Below are 19,804 nucleotides of genomic sequence, written 5' to 3'. Positions count from 1 at the left end.
TTACTGTTGATCATCTGTCCATCATCGTATAAAGCCCGCCCTGGCAATTTCATTGGTCCGTCCCGATTCTGGGTTTTCTGTAGTTGTCCCCAATACGAGACCCTCCAGACCCAACTTCCCGAACAAATTTTTTTGTGGGCGGGAGAAGTTGGGCTGGCAGCCAGGCTAAGAATCTAGTAGGACTGGTTAAAAAATGGTTTGTTTATAATGGGAGGGAAGGTGTGCAGAGACAGAGGCCAAGTGCTTTACAGTGTCCATGCAACGGAGGGTTTATCAGGTCGTTGTTTGTTGCCTTGGGTTATGTCAGTTTGGCTGGATGAATGAGAGGCGTTCCCTTTGTGCTATTCTACACATACAAACTCTATTACACACACACAAACACACACAAAAACACACACAAACACACACACACGCATGTGTGATGAGTCATACCTTCCATATTTAGAGCTGCATGGAATCTCCACTGTAATTTTTCACTTTCTTCCATAGTTTCTTCAGACTCGACAAATGAAGAAACACCAGTGATTGCTTGCTTACAAAACACAGAAACGGTTTACATATTACATATTTCACTCGCCGACTGCAATGTTTAAAAGAATACAAACGTTTTAACACACTAACCTTCCTAATGACAGTTATGATGATCTAATATGAAGCGTTCCAGTTCAACAGGCTTGGGTGGTGCAGCAGCTATTTCAGAATCCCTGTTCGTCTGTGTGTGCGTGTGTGTGGGTGGGTTTTAACACACTAACCTTCCAAATGACAGTAATGATGATCTCAAACTAAGCATTCCAGTTCCACCCACACACATACAGACAAACAGGGATTCTAAAATGCCTGCCGACCCAAACCTGTTGTGGGATGTGCCGGGTGGGATGTGTTCCCTTTAAGATGAGCCTTTCCCCTCGGCCCGTCACATCGACCCGGGACGCACGCAGGCTTCTACTCTCATCCTGTAACTACTTAGTCTGAGGTGAGTGAGGATGGAGTGGAGGAAGGTGGATGAAGGGAGCAGGGAGGAAGGTGGATGAAGGGAGCAGGGAGGAAGGTGGATGAAGGGAGCAGGGAGGAAGGTGGATGAAGGGAGCAGGGAGGAAGGTGGATGAAGGGAGCAGGGAGGAAGGTGGATGAAGGGAGCAGGGAGGAAGGTGGATGAAGGGAGCAGGGAGGAAGGTGGATGAAGGGAGCAGGGAGGAAGGTGGATGAAGGGAGCAGGGAGGAAGCTGGGTGTGTGATGTGGGATGAATGGGAGGAATAAGAATAAGCATGAAATGTGTTAGGTGGAGGAATCTGACATTTTATGTCAACAATGACTGTTTGTACAGTGCAGTTCACTTTAACAACACACTATTATTTCTTCAACAAACATCTGACATTTTTGTCATGATTTGTATCCAAAGTGACGGGCCTTCTGCTCCGCTGCTCCCAGTCTGTGGAATACTCTCCTTTATCACCTGAGGACACCACAGTCTGTGGAATGCTCTCCTATATCGCCTGAGGACACCACAGTCTGTGGATGCTTTTACTAAACGGGGCTCAAAAACCCCACCTTTTTAACAGATTAGCCTTTGGCTTATTCTTAAACTCTGTCCTATTTTCCTTTTTGTTCTACATGATTTATTTGTGCCCTTTCTTGTTTTTAACCTGTAGCACCGGATTTTACCTAAATATGAAGGACATTACAATTGAAATTAGTATTATTATTAGTAGTGCATGTCTGTGTGGCAAATCTGAAAGAGTTGGCAATTCTGCTGACGTGATCACAGGTTCCGCACGCGTGGCAACAGTAGCTAGGGAGAACACGGCCCCCCCTCCTCAGAGGAGCCCCTGTGCGTTACCCTTCAACCCCTCTTCTCCCTCCAGCAATGTCTCGTCTGGAGAAGGCTGTGGTGTCCCTCGTGGAGGTGTTTGAGGAGTACGCGGGGCAGGACGACTCGAAACATCAGCTCAGCTCTAGTGAGCTGCAGGAACTGCTGCGGAAGGAGATTTCTAACCCCGAGTTTCAGGTGACCACCTCTCGTGTCTGCAGCAGCACAACTGGGACATTCACAACTTTGGGCATAGAGTACTACATGTGATCATTAACAACTTACATTGCATTTTGTAAAATGTCCCATCATACTCTCTGATGATGCGCGTGTGTGTTTGACAGGGAAAGATTGACCCAGAGGATATCGACAAGGTTATGGAGGTCATGGATAAGAACCGCGATGGAGAGGTCAACTTCAAGGAGTTTTCCCGCTGTGTGTCCATGCTGGCTTTGGGCTACTTCAAGAAGAAGCATGGCAAGGGCGGCAAGAGGGATAAGGAGGGCAGGGGGAAAGCTGACAAAGAGTAAGGAGATGACACAGCATCACAGCACCACTTCCAGATGGGGGCTTCACCTGAGACCGGAAGCAGGAGGTCTCCTGAGGACCCCTGCATCTCCATCAGCACCAGCCAACCACAAGTTTACACATCAACCGTATCTGGCACCTCAAGTTTGTCACGAATTAAAAACTACAATGAACTGTATCTGTTGTTTGATTTAAAGATGTGGTCATGTGTAGCATCAGGGATCATATAATCGCTAACAGACTAAAATAAAACAAACAAAACTACACTCACAAATTGTTTTAATTGATCTTTCATGGTTATCTGTCTGGTGAATCAAGTGAAGCTTAAATATGTTCCATTGTTTAGAAACAAAATGAAAAACCATCTAACCTTCCCACTGCTTGTAAACAAGGCTGTGTTCTTTAAGGGAGTATTGAATCATTTCATTTGCCATGCCTTCCCAAACTTTAACCAGTTGCTACGTACAACATAAACAGTTAAGTTCGGAATGTTTGTAGATGTAAAGTGTGCATTCTTTACTTACTTATTATTTACTCAGTGAGTAAAAATAATATTTATTTAACAAATGTTCATCTTCTCAACTTTGTTCTTCCACACTGTACTGGCTGTGGCAGCCTCCACGAGTGCCTCGGCAAACCAGGTCACCTTATTATTAAATGTGTTTATGTTCTATACAGGTTCTCCTGTCACACCCTGGTTAAACAACAATCAGGATCCAAGCATCCCATCTTTCAGGTTCTTGTGTTTATGTGTGTGTGCACTACATCCACTTTCTGAAATACGATACTGAAGCCTGGTGTGTACTCACACATATACACACACACACACACACAAGGGTATTTCTGGGGATAGGCAACCTCGACAGTGATCGGGCGACAGGGCACCCAAAAGGATTTCTCAGCAGACCAACCAACAAATCAAGAATCCTAGTAACTGGGTTCACAGTATCCATAGTAGCTGGGTTCAAGGTATCCATAAAAAGAATATCAAACAGGAATAAGATCGAGAATGGCTTCACCCAGAAACAACATTTGCCCCTGCAGGGACAAGCCAAAGATAATTAGTGACAGGAATCCATAACCTGCCACACCCAAATAAAACAAATGTCACCACATCAGGTAAAATGTCTATGAAAAACATTTGAAAACATGGAGCTACTATTTATTACTAAATATAGCACCTTCCTGAATGGAAACAAAACCAAAAATATCCTTTATTTGATTTCTCCTAAAGTTCTTAAAGTATCTCAGAGCATCGTGTTTTATACTGACAGTCCATACTTCACCCTTCGGATTAGTAGAAATTATTTTTCTGTTGTGGTTACAATGAAACAATAACATTTGATCAAATCTGTGATCAAAATGATTATTCATATCTAATTACATATGTTATACTGAATACAGTAATTAACATGTCATGAGTTTGTTCAACACATTGTCATGGTGTTCCAAGATGGTTTCATAAATTGCAAATCAATGGATCTGTCAACAGACACATCATAGTGCAACTGGGTCAAATGGACCAAGTCTGTTGAAAGTTCTTGACTCAAGATGGGAGGAGCGAGACATGTTTTTACATGACCCAATAAAGGTGTAGCGCAATAAATAATCCCCCTTAACATGCAAATAACGCATACTGTGTGTTTAGGTTTCAACATTCTAGGCAGCTTCCCCAGGCCTACGCTGCTCCCAGGTAAGACTTTATGATGAGGGTGTTTCCCTTTACACAGTCAGTAATAGGCTGAGTGACCATAAGCTGGGCGGTTAGCCTAAGCACTCCTAAACCTTTGTCTGTGTGTCTTCACAAACTGGTGCATCTGCATTCTATAAACATTTAAGTGAAAAGACAATGCTGACATGCCTCAGCTTGTTTCAAAAGACACTCATTTGAGGCCGTATAATGCAAGTTATACAACGGCTGAAAACAGTCGAATGAAGTTAAGTGTTTTTGTTCAGAAGTTTTATTCCGAATTTACACAGCTATCTCATGAAGTTTGCCTGTGGTACAAATGTGTAGGAGTCTGATAATACAACATGAACACATCCTCGCTTCATCGTAGTGAAGATGATGACTCACAAACTGTACTCCCACGCTATTGTGGCTGTGTGTGCACATGTGTGTGAGTACATGTGTGTATGTGTGTGTGCATGTGTGTGTAGGTGTGTTTACAAGCTCCAAACCTGCTTTACTTATCATTTAAACCATCAAATTCAAATGTGTCCTTAACAAGTGAATTTATGGAAATCACATCCTCCCATCATATCCCACACTGTTTTGTTATTATTCAAAGACCAGTCAAATATCAGTCTCAAGGGATCGGTGACGTTCTGCAGAGACCTGTTGCAGCAGACTTTGTAAAGGATGATAACTTCCCTTCTGTGTTTCTGATGTAACACGTTGAGTCCCGTCCCCTACACAGTCTCTCTTCCCCCTGTTTTGCTCTCAGCCTCAATCTTTCCATGAGTATGAATAGGGAACACAATGAAAAGACATGGAAAGATGAGTTAGAAAAAGAGAGAGGGAGGCTATAGAGAGAGAGAGAGAGAGAGAGAGAGAGAGAGAGAGAGACAGAGAGAGAGAGAGAGAGAGAGAGAGAGACAGAGAGAGAGAGAGAGAGAGAGAGAGAGAGACAGAGAGAGAGAGAGAAAGAGAGAAAGAAAGAGAGAGACAGAGAGAGACAGAGAGACAGAGACAGAGAGACACAGACAGACACAGAGAGAGAGAGAGAGAGAGAGAGAGAGAGAGAGAGAGACGGAGAAAGGGAGAGAGACAGAGAGAGAGAGAGAGAGAGAGAGAGAGAGAGAGAGAGAGAGAGAGAGAGAGAGAGAGAGAGAAAGAGAGAAAGAAAGAGAGAGACAGAGAGAGACAGAGAGACAGAGACAGAGAGACACAGAGAGACACAGAGAGAGAGAGAGAGAGAGAGAGAGAGAGAGAGAGAGAGAGAGAGACGGAGAAAGGGAGAGAGACAGAGAGAGAGAGAGAGAGAGAGAGAGAGAGAGAGAGAGAGAGAGAGAGAGAGAGAGAGAGAGAGAGAGACAGAGAGAGAGAGAGAAAGAGAGAAAGAAAGAGAGAGACAGAGAGAGACAGAGAGACAGAGACAGAGAGACACAGAGAGACACAGAGAGAGAGAGAGAGAGACAGAGAGAGAGAGAGAAAGAGAGAAAGAAAGAGAGAGACAGAGAGAGACAGAGAGACAGACAGAGAGACACAGAGAGACACAGAGAGAGAGAGAGAGAGAGAGAGACGGAGAAAGGGAGAGAGACGGAGAGAGAGAGAGGGAGAGTGACTACAAGCAAAAGGGTGTGTCATTTGAGGATATCCTCTGCTATGCAGGACGTTTTGTACCAAGATGCCAACGTGCCAACAGAAGCAGGAAGGGGGGGAAGTGGCAGGGATGACATCAGGCCTGTGACTCTGATCTAAGTGATCTCTTCTGCAGCCACCGTGTTTACAGGAGAGACACCGAGGGAGGGGGGGGGGGATTTAGATATGAGCTGTAACAGGGGAATTCCGTATCACAGATCAAATTGTCCCAGGGCTAATAAAAGATATTCAACATAGTTGTTGGTTTGACAACAGAAGAGAGCTACAAAAAGAGAGGAACGATAAAGCGAGGGAGGAGAACATGAGAGGGTGAAACGAGGGAGTGAACAAGAGAAAAGAAAGGAGGGGTAGGGGGGGTGGCTGTAGTTTTCCACTGTCGGAAAGAGAAGACAGCACAGATACACTCACAAGTTGCTAATGCTGAGGGTATCCCACAGATACACTTACAGGTTACTGTGCGTGGCTGTTTGGGGGTGTTTGGGGGTGTTTTTGTGTATATTGAAAGAGAGAGCAAATGAGGAAACTCAATGTTTAACAGAACAGGGCTGTAAAGAGACAGTGTAATACTGTATGTGTTCCTCTACACTAACTGAAAAGTTAAATCAAGCCAAACTGAATAAAGGGAACCTTGTTTTCTACACAACAATAGACCACTGACGTCAGTTCTGTTATTAATGCTCTCCTTCGATACCAGGCACAAACAGCCAAAACTCAATAAAATAGTAATGAACTCAACAGAGTTGCACAAAAGTTGCCCCAGTGTGGGTGTAGGCTTGCTGTACTTTTACAGCCACTGAAAGACAGAACAAAGGTTCCTCTGTCTTTGTCTGTAAAATCAATATATGAGATGTAAACCTACACAGACATCCCATACTGTACAGGGTGTGGACGCAAATCACAAGTCTGCACTTCCCCAGGTGGTTATGCCAAGCTGACAGACACACTAACCCTGGACAAGCCTGGACAGATAAGCAGATGACGGAGCGGGAGATGGAAGGAAGAAAATGGAGGAAAAAAGCCCAGAAGAAGAAGAAGAGTGACAGACAGTAGGAGGAGCAAACCAGCCTCAGCTGGTTTTCATTTAACCAAAGACTCTTTCCATTTTTTTAAAACTTCTTTAATAAGCAATCAAGCCTCTTCCTCACTATAAACCTTTAGCCAGCACATACACTCGCACACACTGACAACACCCACGGGGTGGTTGTGGAAAGATTTCTTCAGCTCTGGTACCCTTCCTCCAGATCCGCAGTAAGCACAGGTTGCCAAACATGCCAGACCTTCACTGCCCCACACAGCACTGCGGTGCAGAGATACATATCGTTACCACCACTGCACTAATTCAAGCAAACGTTTATTCCCTCCCTCTGAGAAAGTTCCGTGCACCAGAAGATTCTCTACTGGTGAGTCAGAGGGAGAAAAAAACAGATTCCTGTGGCTAGCAGGATTCATCCAGCATGTGCGTATATTCCTACTCTAGTTCCTGCGTTTAAGCTCGGGCGTCGGCTTGAAGGCAAGCCCCTTCGGGTCCTCAGCCGACCTCCATGAGCCTCAGCACTCCGTGGGCCTGCTTCACAGTAGCAGGACAGGGGTCACTCTGTGACTGAGCATCCATGTTTTGTATGCCATTTACTAAGAACTGCTTTTGTTTGCATATATAGTTTGACCTCAGTTTGAGTTACAGCATTTAACATGTGTAAAAAACAGACATGTAAAATAACCCATATGCATTTTGGACTCATATTTAAAATCTAAGATAGAAACGTGTATGTGCAAACCTGGTGCAAACCTGGAGTTTGGCTTTTACATTGTGACCTCATCTCCCTTTCTTCAGCGCAGGCTGTGTCTATTCTATCAGGTTATCCAACCCTGACTATTAACAAGCATTACAAATTACTGGTGTGTTAGTGTGCAGTTGGTAACCAGAAACATTCCAGCAAAGATTTGATCGAGCTACACCCTCTCTCTCTCTCTCTCTCTCTCCCTGTCTCTCTCTCTCTCTCTCTCCCTGGCTCCCTCTCTCTATCTCTATCTCTCTCGCTCTCTCTCTATCTCTCTCCCTGTCTCTCTCTATCCCTGACTCCCTCTCTCCATCTCTCTCTCTTTGGCTCCCTCTCTCTCTCTCTCTCTCTCTCTCTCTCTCTCTCTCTCTCTCTCTCTCTCTCTCTCTCTCTCTCTCTCTCTGTCTCAAACACACACACAATACATTATATTTGAATGAATCACCATTTTAGTTGCATAATGGCAAAGTGGTTGCCAAGTTTACCAACTTTTTCTCTGGCTTTTTCCCTCTCTCTAACCAAATATTTCCCCATCATCTCTGTTCAGTCACTTTATCTAGAGGAAACAGGATTTTGCAAACACTGGTTGTTTTGCACAGACACGCATGATCAATCTTCAATTCCAGTCCACATCAACTAGCTGCAGCAGCGCTACACAGAAGCGCAAGCAAAAACAGACATTTTGTAGAACTAATCGACTGTTTCACACACACACACACACACACACACACACACACACACACACACACACACACACACACACACACACACACACACACACACACACACACACACACACACACACACACTCCTCTGTTTGTAGTTCCCTCTTCTTCTCTTTCCGTCCTACTTGTTCTCCCATATCTCTGTTCACTCTATATCTCTGTTCACTCTATATCTCTGTTCACTCTATATCTCTGTTCACTCTATATCTCTGTTCACTCTATATCTCTGTTCACTCCATATCTCTGTTCACTCTATATCTCTGTTCACTCCATATCTCTGTTCACTCTATATCTCTGTTCACTCTATATCTCTGTTCACTCCATATCTCTGTTCACTCCATATCTCTGTTCACTCTATATCTCTGTTCACTCTATATCTCTGTTCACTCTATATCTCTGTTCACTCCATATCTCTGTTCACTCCATATCTCTGTTCACTCTATATCTCTGTTCACTCTATATCTCTGTTCACTCTATATCTCTGTTCACTCTATATCTCTGTTCACTCTATATCTCTGTTCACTCTATATCTCTGTTCACTCCATATCTCTGTTCACTCCATATCTCTGTTCACTCTATATCTCTGTTCACTCTATATCTCTGTTCACTCTATATCTCTGTTCACTCTATATCTCTGTTCACTCTATATCTCTGTTCACTCTATATCTCTGTTCACTCTATATCTCTGTTCACTCTATATCTCTGTTCACTCTATATCTCTGTTCACTCTATATCTCTGTTCACTCTATATCTCTGTTCACTCTATATCTCTGTTCACTCCATATCTCTGTTCACTCTATATCTCTGTTCACTCCATATCTCTGTTCACTCTCTATAACTAAAGGAAGTATAATCAGGCAGACACTTGTCATGTTGAACCTTATCCGATTTCACAGGCATAGTGTTGGTGAATATGGAACAGCAAACATACATGACGTGACCATATATCTCCCAGGCTCCTCTGCTCTTCAAACAGAGACTAGCTGTATACGACAAAGCAGGACTATAGGAGGCTGAGCATCTGATCCACATCGTTATCTTTGCACAAACACACCTGCTTTAAATGGTCCCTCATAAAGCCATCGCTGTGCGCTCGATACAGAGGCTGCAGAGAGCTGTGGATTCAGAGGGATAGGCCTTAAGGTTTGACAGAAAACTAAACTCTTTCTCTCTAACAAACTCTATATCTCCAACACCTCTCCCTTTCAACCAACCTATTCATTTTGTCAATAAATCAGTCCCATCTTGTCCCAGACAGGTATGTGAAGGAAGCTTGCAGGCTCACCTATGACATGGCTGCTTTGGGTTTTCAAAAAGAGCTAGTGATCATGTCCTATGACCTGTGATGTCATTCTACTGCTGTCTCTGGCCCCAGGGTCTGGATGTGTGATTGAACAGAGGAGACAGGGCGTGGCAGGCTATTTCCATTCCAAAGCGAGTAATGGTAGCCCCACACACAGTCATTTCAATGCAATAAACCAACCATAGACTTCTTAACTAAATGCAACGGCATTAAGGTTTTTGATGGAATAAAACATACAACAAACATCAATGATGCAACATTCTCTTTACTTCACTTCCTCTCATTCAGCAAATCCAGACAGGATAATCCTGCATTTCTTATGCAACCAAGAAAAGAGGCATCACAAAAACGTCTAACATTATTGTAGTTGCACAAACTTAAAAATGAACTAAATAAGTCTTTACTGCACAGAAAGTGGGATTATGGGTAATGAAAACGTCTATAACTCATAGTGTTTGTATAGGTGTGGATAAAACCAGTTTAACGGTCAGCTCTCAGTCAGGCACTTCTCTACTCCTGCTTACTCATGAGGGGAAGCAAACACTGTGAGTTAATAACCCAGAATCAAGATAGAAGAAGAAAGAGGGGAGGAAAGGATAAAGCGTAGGAGGGAGGGAGGGAGGGAGGGAGGGAGGGAGGGAGGGAGGGAGGGAGGGAGGGAGGGAGGGAGGGAGGGAGGGAGGGAGGGAGGGAGGGAGGGAGGGAGGGTGGGAGGGTGGGTTGTGGCAGAGGGTGTGCCTGCCTCTGTATAAAAGTCCTTTCTCAACCTCCTCTCCCTCACTTCTTTGTACTTTCTCACTTTTTCATCCAGCTGTGATCACTGCAACTTTGGTGAGTACATTAATCGTAGCTTTAACTTGTTTCCAATTTCATTACGTTTCCTGGGTAGCCAAAATTACGTTTGATGTTGCTTTAGTGTTGTGCAAAAAAAACTTTTCATCTTTGTATGTGTGACGTAGGCAAAGTGGCTCTGTGCCGTCTTTCATTCCTTCTCTTCATTTCACTACCCTCTGTCTCGCAGTACAGCCTGGTTGGGTTTCAGAACAGATCTATCATTTAGTTACTATCTGTTAGCAACTGAGGTCAACAGACCCAGGTGGAGACAGTTGGATGTTAGAACATACTGCCAGGTTCCAGTAGCATAGTTTCTCTATGAACATGATAAGCGTATACACAACAGGTTCACAGAGAAGGATGTGGGAGAGGAGTTGGAGGTTGACAAAAGTCAAGCAATAGAGTGAATTTACAATTTACAATTTTTTTTAATAAAGCATTACATGTAGTACAACCCTCATTGCTGTCATCGATTCCTATTAATTGGATGGAACAATTCCGTTTTATAATCAAACTTACCCATGGCTTTGGCACGTTGCAGATACCATGTCTGATATCCAGAAGGCCATGGCACTGCTCATCGGAGCTTTCCACAAGTACTCCGGTAAAGAGGGCGACAAGACAACACTCACAAAGGGTGAACTAAAGGATCTGCTCAATACTGAGCTGAAGGATATTCTGGGGGTGAGCACACCTATTACACACACACAACCCTGCAAGCACACAGGTCACAGCTGTTACACACACACACAACCCTGCAAGCACACAGGTCACACCAAGCTGCAATGTCATGACTGTGGGAATCTTAGATCAGACTATGTCACACTACCAGATTTGGTAGTTAAATTTGGTAGTCACACTCTTTTTCACTCTCTCCCTTTTACTCCCACTATCTTTCTTTGTCTCTCGCTCCCTATCCTCCCTCTTTCACACAATTACAGAAAGCCAATGACCAAGCTGCCATTGATAATATCTTCAAAGATCTGGATGCAAACAAGGACGGTACTGTGGACTTCCAGGAGTATGTCACATTGGTTGCCTGCTTGACCATGGTGTGCAACGAGTTCTTCACCAAGAAATGAACCAGCACCACCTAGTCACTGTCCACTGAACTGCAGCACATGAAAAATAATGAATGTACTGCATGCTGTGGAAAGATCCTTAAAGCCAGTTCAAAGGTAAACGTGTCATGTTAGGTCATATTGTCTTGTGTTTAAAAAAAAAGTGGTTTATAAAGGAAGAAGAAAACGAATAAACTATTTTCATATCTTTTCCAGTAAGTGTGATTTATTTGTTCTTTCTGGTAGAGAGAGGGGGGGGGGGGGGGGGGTCTGGACAGATACCAGGGATAATGCATTACATAATGTAGTTCATACAATGTGGAACTACTGATATTTCATTACCAGAAATCCAGCTAAATAAGAATCCAGATCGGAGCTGTTCTTCGACAACAGATAGTATCTTCTGGGATATTCAGGCTTTCAGGGATGCTAACCAAGGGCTCTTCCAAACAACCTTTTGCAAATAAAGAACTTCATTATAGCCTCCTGCAGAGTAAAGCTGCCAGAACATCCCCTCACCTCAGAGTCACCTCAAGACTAGGCCCACTGAGAGAACAAGACTAGGTCTACTGCGGGAACAAGACTAGGTCTACTGCGGGAACAAGACTAGGTCTACTGAGAGAACACGACTAGGCTTACTGAGAGAACAAGACTAGGCTTACTGCAAAAAAAAAAAAAAATCGAACCTTTTCTGGGGATTTTTTTTTAAAACTTTTTAAAACTATTTTTTTCAAACCTTTTTCTGGGGAAATATTTTTTCAACCTTCAATTCTCTTTTTTGAAACGTTTTCCAAACTATAATTTTTAAACCTTTCAAAAACTTTTTTTGAAACTTAAAAAAAAATCTTTCAAAACCAGGGACTCTCTACCCCTGACCGCAAACGTCTTCGTCTTGGGTCTAAGGCAGACCAATACACCCTGAACATTCACCACAACAAATGAACATGGGTTGTGTTGCTTGTGTGTGTGTGCGTGGTTTGTCAGAAGCAGTGTATCAAAAAAAAAAAAGTATATTTAAAAATGATTTCCAAGTGTGCTGCACAGTGTGACCACTAGGGAGTGTCTAATCTAGGTTGGTCTTGCGAAAACTCGAACACAGTCAGGTTGGTCTCGGCTCTCGCTCGGCAAACCTCGTCGCGACTCGCACCATTTGTCGTTTATATGAGTCTGATAGCTAGCTTGTAGCCAGCTAGCTTTCCAGCTAATGCTGAGCAACACTTTTCAAGAGTGGGAGGCTAAACCTGGTAGACGAGACCTGAGTGAAAATGTCGGACGTTGAGGGAGAGAGTAATCGTTCGTCCGCCCAGACGTGTCCGAGCACTTCTCTTAACGGCCCTAGTGTCAGCTCAACACCAGGCATTGGCGTTTTCCAGGCAGCAACCACTGTTACTTCGGGCCCACGACTGGTTCGGATCATCAAATCTGACTCTGGCTATGGTTTCAATGTACGGGGACAAGTGAGCGAAGGTGGGCAACTACGGAGCATTAACGGGGAATTGTATGCCCCGTTACAGCACGTCAGTGCTGTTTTGCCAGGTGGTGCTGCGGACAGCGCTGGTATCTCGAAAGGAGACCGTATTCTTGAAGTGTAAGTGCCGTCTACTACTAACAAAACAAATGCATAACGTCCATTCCTTAGCTAGTGCTAGCTAGCCAGTTATGCAAGCTTATTGCTTAAAGGTTGCTAGCTTCAAGAAGTTAGACTAGCCACTGAGCTGCAATAGCTTGGACAGTGTGTGTGCGTGTGTGTTTGATTGTTGTGTTCCCGTCTTTGCTGGTGTTAAACGTTAAGCAAATTAGCACAGCTTGGGATGTGGAACAACAAGCTTGGTTAATCATGTAAATAATTAGCTTATTAGCCAGCTAACAGTAACGTCTACTAACTAGGTCTGAATCTATTGCGGTTGATCAGTCAATCATTGATACCTCTGACGCCACAGAAACCCCATTGAACTGGTCACTGCTGTTATACGGGGCAGAAAAGCGGTAATGTCGTTAGCACTAGCCGTCCCATGAAAGGATTATCTGTTTGTAGTCATTAGGAATTCAAGTCACACTGCCATAAAATATAAAAACTCCTCTTCATGCAAATCTGCTAGCTACCACCACTAGCCAACTTGCCATCCTAGATACTTCGGGAAAATACAAGTAGCAATTATGTGAGGACACTTGCAATTATGACACCACTACAGTAACCTAGCTAACTACAGACTCGCTATTTTATATGTAGCTCTTGCTCTAGCGGAAAATAAATCTAATCTTAACAAAACGAGCCCTGCATCGTTTGGCCAACCAAATTTATAATGAATTGCGCCATGTTCATAATCTACCCTAAAGTCTCATTTTGAACAATTGTGTTGAAGCAATTGTGAAAACGGTGTCTGGATTTTTATGCAGCGATGTTGTTATGCACAGAGCTGCTTGGCGATGTTAGGTTCTGTTGCCATGGAGAGGAGCAGGGTGCAGATCAGCATCAGTACCAGTGCGCATGAGCACTGCTGAGGAGGACGCTTGCTGTGAAGGGATAGAGAGAACTGAAATCTGATTGGCTCTGCTTTCTCTTCTATTCTGTGACCTGATTTGTTGGCTGTGGCCTAGCTCTGTGATTGGGTGTTTCACCGTAGTTTGGCAGTTTGCTGCCCCCAGTAGGGGAGCCGGTTTCTGGGTGTGGAAGTGACCTCACCCCTTTTCCCCACACGTTAAGAATGACAGCATGCTAAGAAGCCTTGTATTGATATCTACAGACGAGGACTTGGCCTGGGAGGCAGAAACACAGCCCAGTGTGTGTTGTTGCGGTGCACCTGGGGGAGTTGTGATGGGGTCTCATGTTACAGTCGGAGACAAAGCTGGAGCAGTCTGCTATGAAGGGAGGAGCGCAGCCTGAATAACTTAACCACATCTATCATCACCAGCTCCACCCCTGCACTCCTCCACCCCTGCACTCCTCCACCCCTGCACTCCTCCACCCCTGCACTCCTCCACCCCTCCACTCCTCCACCCCTCCACTCCTCCACCCCTGCACTCCTCCACCCCTGCACTCCTCCACCCCTGCACTCCTCCACCTTTGCAACCCTCCACTCCTGCACCCCTCCACCCCTGCACTCCTCCACCCCTGCACTCCTCCACCTTTGCAACCCTCCACTCCTGCACCCCTCCACCCCTGCACTCCTCCACCCCTCCACTCCTCCACCCCTGCACTCCTCCACCTTTGCAACCCTCCACTCCTGCACCCCTCCACCCCTGCACTCCTCCACCCCTCCACTCCTCCACTCCTCCACTCCTCCGCTCCTCCACTCCTCCACCCCTGCATCCCTCCGCCCCTCCACTCCTCCGCCCTTCCACTCCTCCACCCCTCCACTCCTCCGCCCATCCACTCCTCTGCCCCTCCACTCCTCCGCTCCTCCGCCCCTCCACCCCTCCACTCCTCCGCCCCTCCACCCCTCCACTCCTCCGCCCCTCCACTCCTCCGCCCCTCCACTCCTCCACCCCTCCACTCCTCCGCCCCTCCACTCCTCCGCTCCTCCGCTCCTCCGCCCCTCCACCCCTCCACCCCTCCACCCCTCCGCTCCTCCGCCCCTCCACCCCTCCACTCTTCCGCCCCTCCGCCCCTCCACCCCTCCACTCCTCCGCCCCTCCACTCCTGTGAATGTTCCCTTCACTCCGCCCTAGCTGCTTGTGCTGGTGACACCTTAGCTCTGGTGTGACTGGGTGGTGCTGTTAAACAAGCTAGCACGGCCTGTACCAGGTCTGTATCTAGGCTACCTGCAGTAAGAGGAGGAGTCTACAGAGGATACAGGCTGTGACTGTAAAGATAACGTGTGCTGAATACTGATGAGGAACGTATGTGTTGCAATGCTGTTTCAAACGTCCACAAGGTTAACATGAGCACACCAATCCAAGAAGATTGCCTCAGAGCTGTGGATGCTTTAACAGGGATAGGGTTAGAGCTTCCTGCACTGTTACCAGAAGACTGTACTATGACACGCATGGGATTCAGAGTTAGAATAGTTATGCTGCACCATTGTGTTACAGAAGCTATGTGTGTGTGTTTTGCACAATATCTGGAGTCTCTTACTGGCATGTTGGTCTTCCAGATTAAGCCTAAGAAGTCTTGGTTTGTCTCAAGTATGATATTCTCTCGTCCTTAGTCCCTAGGTGTGTTTGTTGAGTTTGACTGTAAAAGGTGGAGCGGTAATGTGGCCTGTTGCCTGGCCGTGTACATCTACATACTGTCAGTCGGAAATGAGCGACAGCTTCAAGTGTTGGAAAGCACTAAAGCACTCATATCGTAGATGGAAGGGAGCATTGCCATAGAAACCAACAGGAGAGGAGAACAGACATTTCCTCCCAGATGAAGCATGCATGATGTGTCGCTCAACACAACCCTCTACAGCACCAGCACAGCACCAGCACAGCACCAGCACAGCACCAGCACAGCACCAGCACAGTATCTGTCCACTTACACTTCAGCCTTAAAGAGGAAGGAGAAGGACTTGAGGAATCGATTTCTCGTCTTTCTTACACACACACACACACACACACTACACACACACACTTTATACACACCCGCACACACACACACACAAACATCCACAAAATCTCACACACAGATTGTCTGTGCAATGTGTGTGTATTCCAAACTAGGTGTCAAACCAGTGTTGTGTTGATCTCATCTCAGGAGCTGGCACTGCTGGCTCTACATGATGGAACTGCTTGTCTCTCTGCTGGCTGTACATGATGGAACTGCTTGTCTCTCTGCTGGCTGTACATGATGGAACTGCTTGTCTCTCTGCTGGCTGTACATGATGGAACTGCTTGTCTCTCTGCTGGCTCTACATGATGGAACTGCTTGTCTCTCTGCTGCGGCATTTACAGTTACTCCCTGTCCTATTTTTATTAGGAAATGTTTTCCACACATAACCTTGAACACTCCCTCGCCCCCCCCCCTCCCTTTCTCTCTCTTATGACATCTAGTGCTTCTGTGTGTGTTGGACAGTCTACTCATGTTGGTCTGACTGGTGTCTGTGTTTTGTCAGCTGAAACGGAGCTGTAGTTTATAAGTGAACCAGACAGGCCACTGCAGTGTCGGCACGTGCCCCTGAAGCATGGCTGTCTTAGTCACACACATCATCTAAGGCACACAAGGACTGGCTGGGAGTCAGGATCAGCCAGCTCATCTGCTTGTTTTATTGTTTCATCTGAGTCTGCCTGTGACAGCCGTGACTAGACTTGGTGGATGAAGCTAAATTCACTGTCCCCTTTCCTCCACCCTCCTCTCCTCCCCTCTCCTCCACCCTCCCCTCCTCCCATCTCCTCTACCCTCCTCTACCCTCCTCCCCTTTCCTCCACCCTCCTCCCCTCTCCTCTACCCTCCTCTCCTCCACCCTCCTCTCCTCCACCCTCCTCTCCTCCACCCTCCTTCCCTCTCCTCCACCCTCTTCCACCCTCCACCACCCTCCTCCCACCTTCTCCCATGTTCCTCCTTGTCTCTTTGATCTGGTCTCTGTCTCCATGATGTTACTGACCTGGCCTCCCTCTGTCCTCTCTCCTCCCTCTGGCAGGAACGGGGTGAACGTGGAGGGGGCCACCCACAAGCAGGTGGTGGACCTGATCCGGGCGGGGGAGAGGCAGCTGGTCCTGGCCGTGCTGTCTGTGGCTCCCCAGGAGGCAGACTGCATGGACCCTGGGGACGACGGCTCGGCCCTATCCTGCTACGACTACTCCGATAAGCAGGCTGTGCCCATCTCTGTGCCCACCTACAAACACACCCAGCTCAACCAGGAGAAGTTTGTGGTGTGTGGGCTCAGCCTTTCTCTCCTCCTCATCAACACAGAACAAACAAAACTCTTATTTCTGTCCTAGCGCACCAAGGCCAGGCCTGATCCTTCAGGGTTCTGTTCATGACAGGTTTTCAGTAGTCCCTGCTAACATCTAGCTACCCTGACCTTTTCTGCCTCCCAGCTGTCACTCACCCTGGTATTGATCAGGAGTTCAGCGTTTGCTTGTTTTCGTCTAACATCTGTTCTATGGATCTGTCCCCTTTTTCTTTCTCTCTTTGCTCCCTCTCTCTCGGTCAACACCATCCCACCCCCCCCCCTCCCTCCCTCCCTCCCTCCCTCCCTCCCTCCCTCCCTCCCTCCCTCCCTCCCTCCCTCCCTCCCTCCCTCCCTCCCTCCCTCCCTCCCTCCCTCCCTCCCTCCCTCCCTCCCTCCCTCTCTCCCTCTCTCCCTCTCTCCCCCTCCTCTCCTCCTCTCTCTCCCCCCTCCCTCTCCCCCCTCCCTCTCCCCCCTCCCTCTCCCCCCTCCCTCTCCCCCTCCTTCCCTCTCTCTCCCCCCTCCCTCCCTCCCTCCCTCTCCCCCCTCCCTCCCTCCCTCCCTCCCTCCCTCCCTCCCTCCCTCTCTCCCTCTCTCCCCCCTCCCTCTCCCCCCTCCCTCTCCCCCCTCCCTCTCCCCCCTCCCTCTCCCCCTCCCTCTCTCCCCTCCTTCCCTCTCTCTCCCCCTCCCTCCCTCCCCCTCCCTCTCTCCCCCTCCCTCCCTCTCTCTCTCTGGGTAGGTATATCATGTGCACATGGCAGGAAGGCAGCTGTGCTCGAAGCGCTACAGAGAGTTCTCTGTTCTGCACCAGAACCTGAAGAGGGACTTTGCTTCCTACACCTTCCCCAAGCTGCCGGGGAAGTGGCCCTTCTCCCTGTCTGAGCAGCAACTGGACGCACGGCGCAGGGGCCTGGAGGAGTACCTGGAGAAAGGTAGGGGTCTGGGGGGAGAGTACCTGGAGAAAGGTAGGGGTCTGGGGGGAGAGTACCTGGAGAAAGGTAGGGGTCCTGGAACACCTGGACAGAGAACCTGGGTCTGTTATTGTTGCTGTGCCTGTCATTGACCTGAGATGAATAACTTGGTTATTTTGGTCTCTCTCTTCTCTCACTCTCCTCTTTCTCTCTTCTCTCTGCAGTGTGTTCTGTGAGGGTGATTGGGGAAAGTGACATTATGCAGGAGTTTTTGTCGGAGTCTGATGAGGTGAGAGTGATCTCATGGTGTGGGTGTGCGCGTGCATTTTCTATTTTCATTTGGGCTGGTTCTCCTCTCAGCGTGCTAGACATGGTTCTCCTCTCAGCGTGCTAGACATGGTTCTCCTCTCAGCGTGCTAGACATGGTTCTCCTCTCAGCGTGCTAGACATGGTTCTCCTCTCAGCGTGCTAGACATGGTTCTCCTCTCAGCGTGCTAGACATGGTTCTCTCATCATGTCCTCTCAGTGTGTTCCTCTGTGAGGCAGGGAGAGAGACAGACAGAGAGAGAGAGACAGAGGGGGAGAGAGACAGAAAGACAGACAGAGGGGGAGAGAGACAGAGGGGGAGAGAGACAGACAGAGAGAGAGAGAGACAGAGGGGGAGAGAGACAGAAAGACAGACAGAGGGGGAGAGAGACAGAGGGGGAGACAGACAGAGGGGGAGACAGACAGAGGGGGAGACAGACAGAGAGAGAGACAGACAGAGAGGGAGAGAGACAGAGAGAGAGACAGACAGAGGGGGAGAGAGACAGAGAGAGAGACAGAGAGAGAGACAGACAGAGGGGGAGAGAGACAGAGAGAGAGACAGAGAGAGAGACTCATCTGGGAAAGAAACAGGAGATTTGTCTCCTTATTCATTTTGTCTTATTTTTTACCTCACCTGCGTGTGTGCGTGTGTGTGTGTGTTGTCTGCCTACTTACCCAGCTCTATGAGTCACCACTTCTCTCTCTCTCCCCATTTCCTCTCTCTGTGACTGTTTTAATCACAGTCGTCCTGTCTTTCATTCTTTTCAAATGAGTTATTCAGAATAAAGATCACATCTTATTATGCTTGTATGTGTGTACGTCCAAGATCCATGCATTTAGCATTTCTGTATCAGCAATCTCAGTCAGATAGACTGATGATGAAGACTGTCCTGTCCATCTCAGTCAGATAGACTGATGATGAAGACTGTCCTGTCCATCTCAGTCAGATAGACTGATGATGAAGACTGTATGGGAAGCCAGTCCAATTCAATTAGGTCTTTAATGTGTGTGTTTGTGTGTGTGTGTGTGTGTGTGTGTGTGTGTGTGTGTGTGTGTATCCTTAGAACTACAATGGAGTGTCTGACATTGAGCTGAGGATAGCCATGCCTGATAAAACCACAGTTACTGTCAGAGTTCGCAAGAACTGCACCACTGACCAGGTCTACCAGGTAAGACACACACACACAAACACACTGTCTGGTAAATAAATGTACTGTAGCTGGACAACATCTGTCTTTCTCTCTCTCTCTCTCTCTCTCTCTCTCTCTCTCTCTCTCTCTCTCTCTCTCTCTCTCTCTCTCTCTCTCTCTCTCTCTCTCTCTCTCTCTCTCTCTCTCTCTCTCTCTCTCTCTCTCTCTCTCTCTCTCTCTCTCTCTCTCTCTCTCTCTCTCTCTCTCTCTCTCTCTCTCTCT

At 47.0% G+C, this 19,804-nt stretch overlaps 3 protein-coding genes across 5 annotated transcripts in view; all 3 read left to right on the top strand.

Annotated features, from left to right (window-relative positions):
* The first annotated feature begins 809 nt into the window (after positions 1-809).
* Positions 810-2,602, top strand: s100w (S100 calcium binding protein W). Of its 2 annotated transcripts, none has more exons than XM_084671314.1 (3): positions 810-973; positions 1,864-2,006; positions 2,153-2,602. In XM_084671314.1, the coding sequence occupies exons 2-3, from the start codon at positions 1,866-1,868 to the stop codon at positions 2,336-2,338; spliced, it is 327 nt and encodes a 108-aa protein (XP_084527440.1). In that variant the 5' UTR covers positions 810-973; positions 1,864-1,865; the 3' UTR covers positions 2,339-2,602. The 2 variants fall into 2 exon arrangements, with proteins under 2 accessions (XP_084527440.1, XP_084527449.1); XM_084671323.1 differs by lacking the exon at positions 810-973 and adding an exon at positions 1,391-1,508.
* A 7,591-nt stretch (positions 2,603-10,193) lies between these two features.
* Positions 10,194-11,573, top strand: LOC146301651 (ictacalcin-like). Its single transcript, XM_084668966.1, has 3 exons — positions 10,194-10,298; positions 10,843-10,985; positions 11,243-11,573. Exons 2-3 carry the CDS (start codon positions 10,848-10,850, stop codon positions 11,381-11,383), a joined length of 279 nt encoding a protein of 92 aa, XP_084525092.1. The 5' UTR covers positions 10,194-10,298; positions 10,843-10,847; the 3' UTR covers positions 11,384-11,573.
* Positions 11,574-12,456: 883 nt separating this feature from the next.
* The window catches only part of snx27b (sorting nexin 27b), a 13,182-nt gene continuing 5,834 nt past the window's right edge, over positions 12,457-19,804 (top strand). For both annotated transcript variants that reach the window (XM_084668982.1, XM_084668983.1), the window contains exons 1-5: positions 12,457-12,950; positions 16,924-17,155; positions 17,915-18,107; positions 18,311-18,375; positions 19,457-19,561. In XM_084668982.1, the coding sequence (XP_084525108.1) occupies positions 12,628-12,950; positions 16,924-17,155; positions 17,915-18,107; positions 18,311-18,375; positions 19,457-19,561 (918 nt within the window). In that variant the 5' untranslated portion in view covers positions 12,457-12,627. The remainder of the gene's footprint in view (positions 12,951-16,923; positions 17,156-17,914; positions 18,108-18,310; positions 18,376-19,456; positions 19,562-19,804) is intronic.

Source organism: Hypomesus nipponensis, chromosome 2 (assembly GCF_054491055.1).
Source record: "Hypomesus nipponensis isolate SF chromosome 2, ASM5449105v1, whole genome shotgun sequence".
Taxonomy (NCBI): Eukaryota; Metazoa; Chordata; class Actinopteri; order Osmeriformes; family Osmeridae; genus Hypomesus; species Hypomesus nipponensis.
This window is presented reverse-complemented; position numbering and strand designations above follow the sequence as displayed.

Excerpts from the sequence above, each read along its gene's own strand:
- LOC146301651 (XM_084668966.1), top strand. The coding sequence starts at position 10,848 with ATGTCTGATATCCAGAAGGCCATGGCACTGCTCATCGGAGCTTTCCAC. Across the intron at positions 10,986-11,242 it reads AGCTGAAGGATATTCTGGGG|AAAGCCAATGACCAAGCTGC; the intron begins GTGAGCACACCT and ends ACACAATTACAG.
- s100w (XM_084671314.1), top strand. The coding sequence starts at position 1,866 with ATGTCTCGTCTGGAGAAGGCTGTGGTGTCCCTCGTGGAGGTGTTTGAG. Across the intron at positions 2,007-2,152 it reads TTTCTAACCCCGAGTTTCAG|GGAAAGATTGACCCAGAGGA; the intron begins GTGACCACCTCT and ends TGTGTTTGACAG.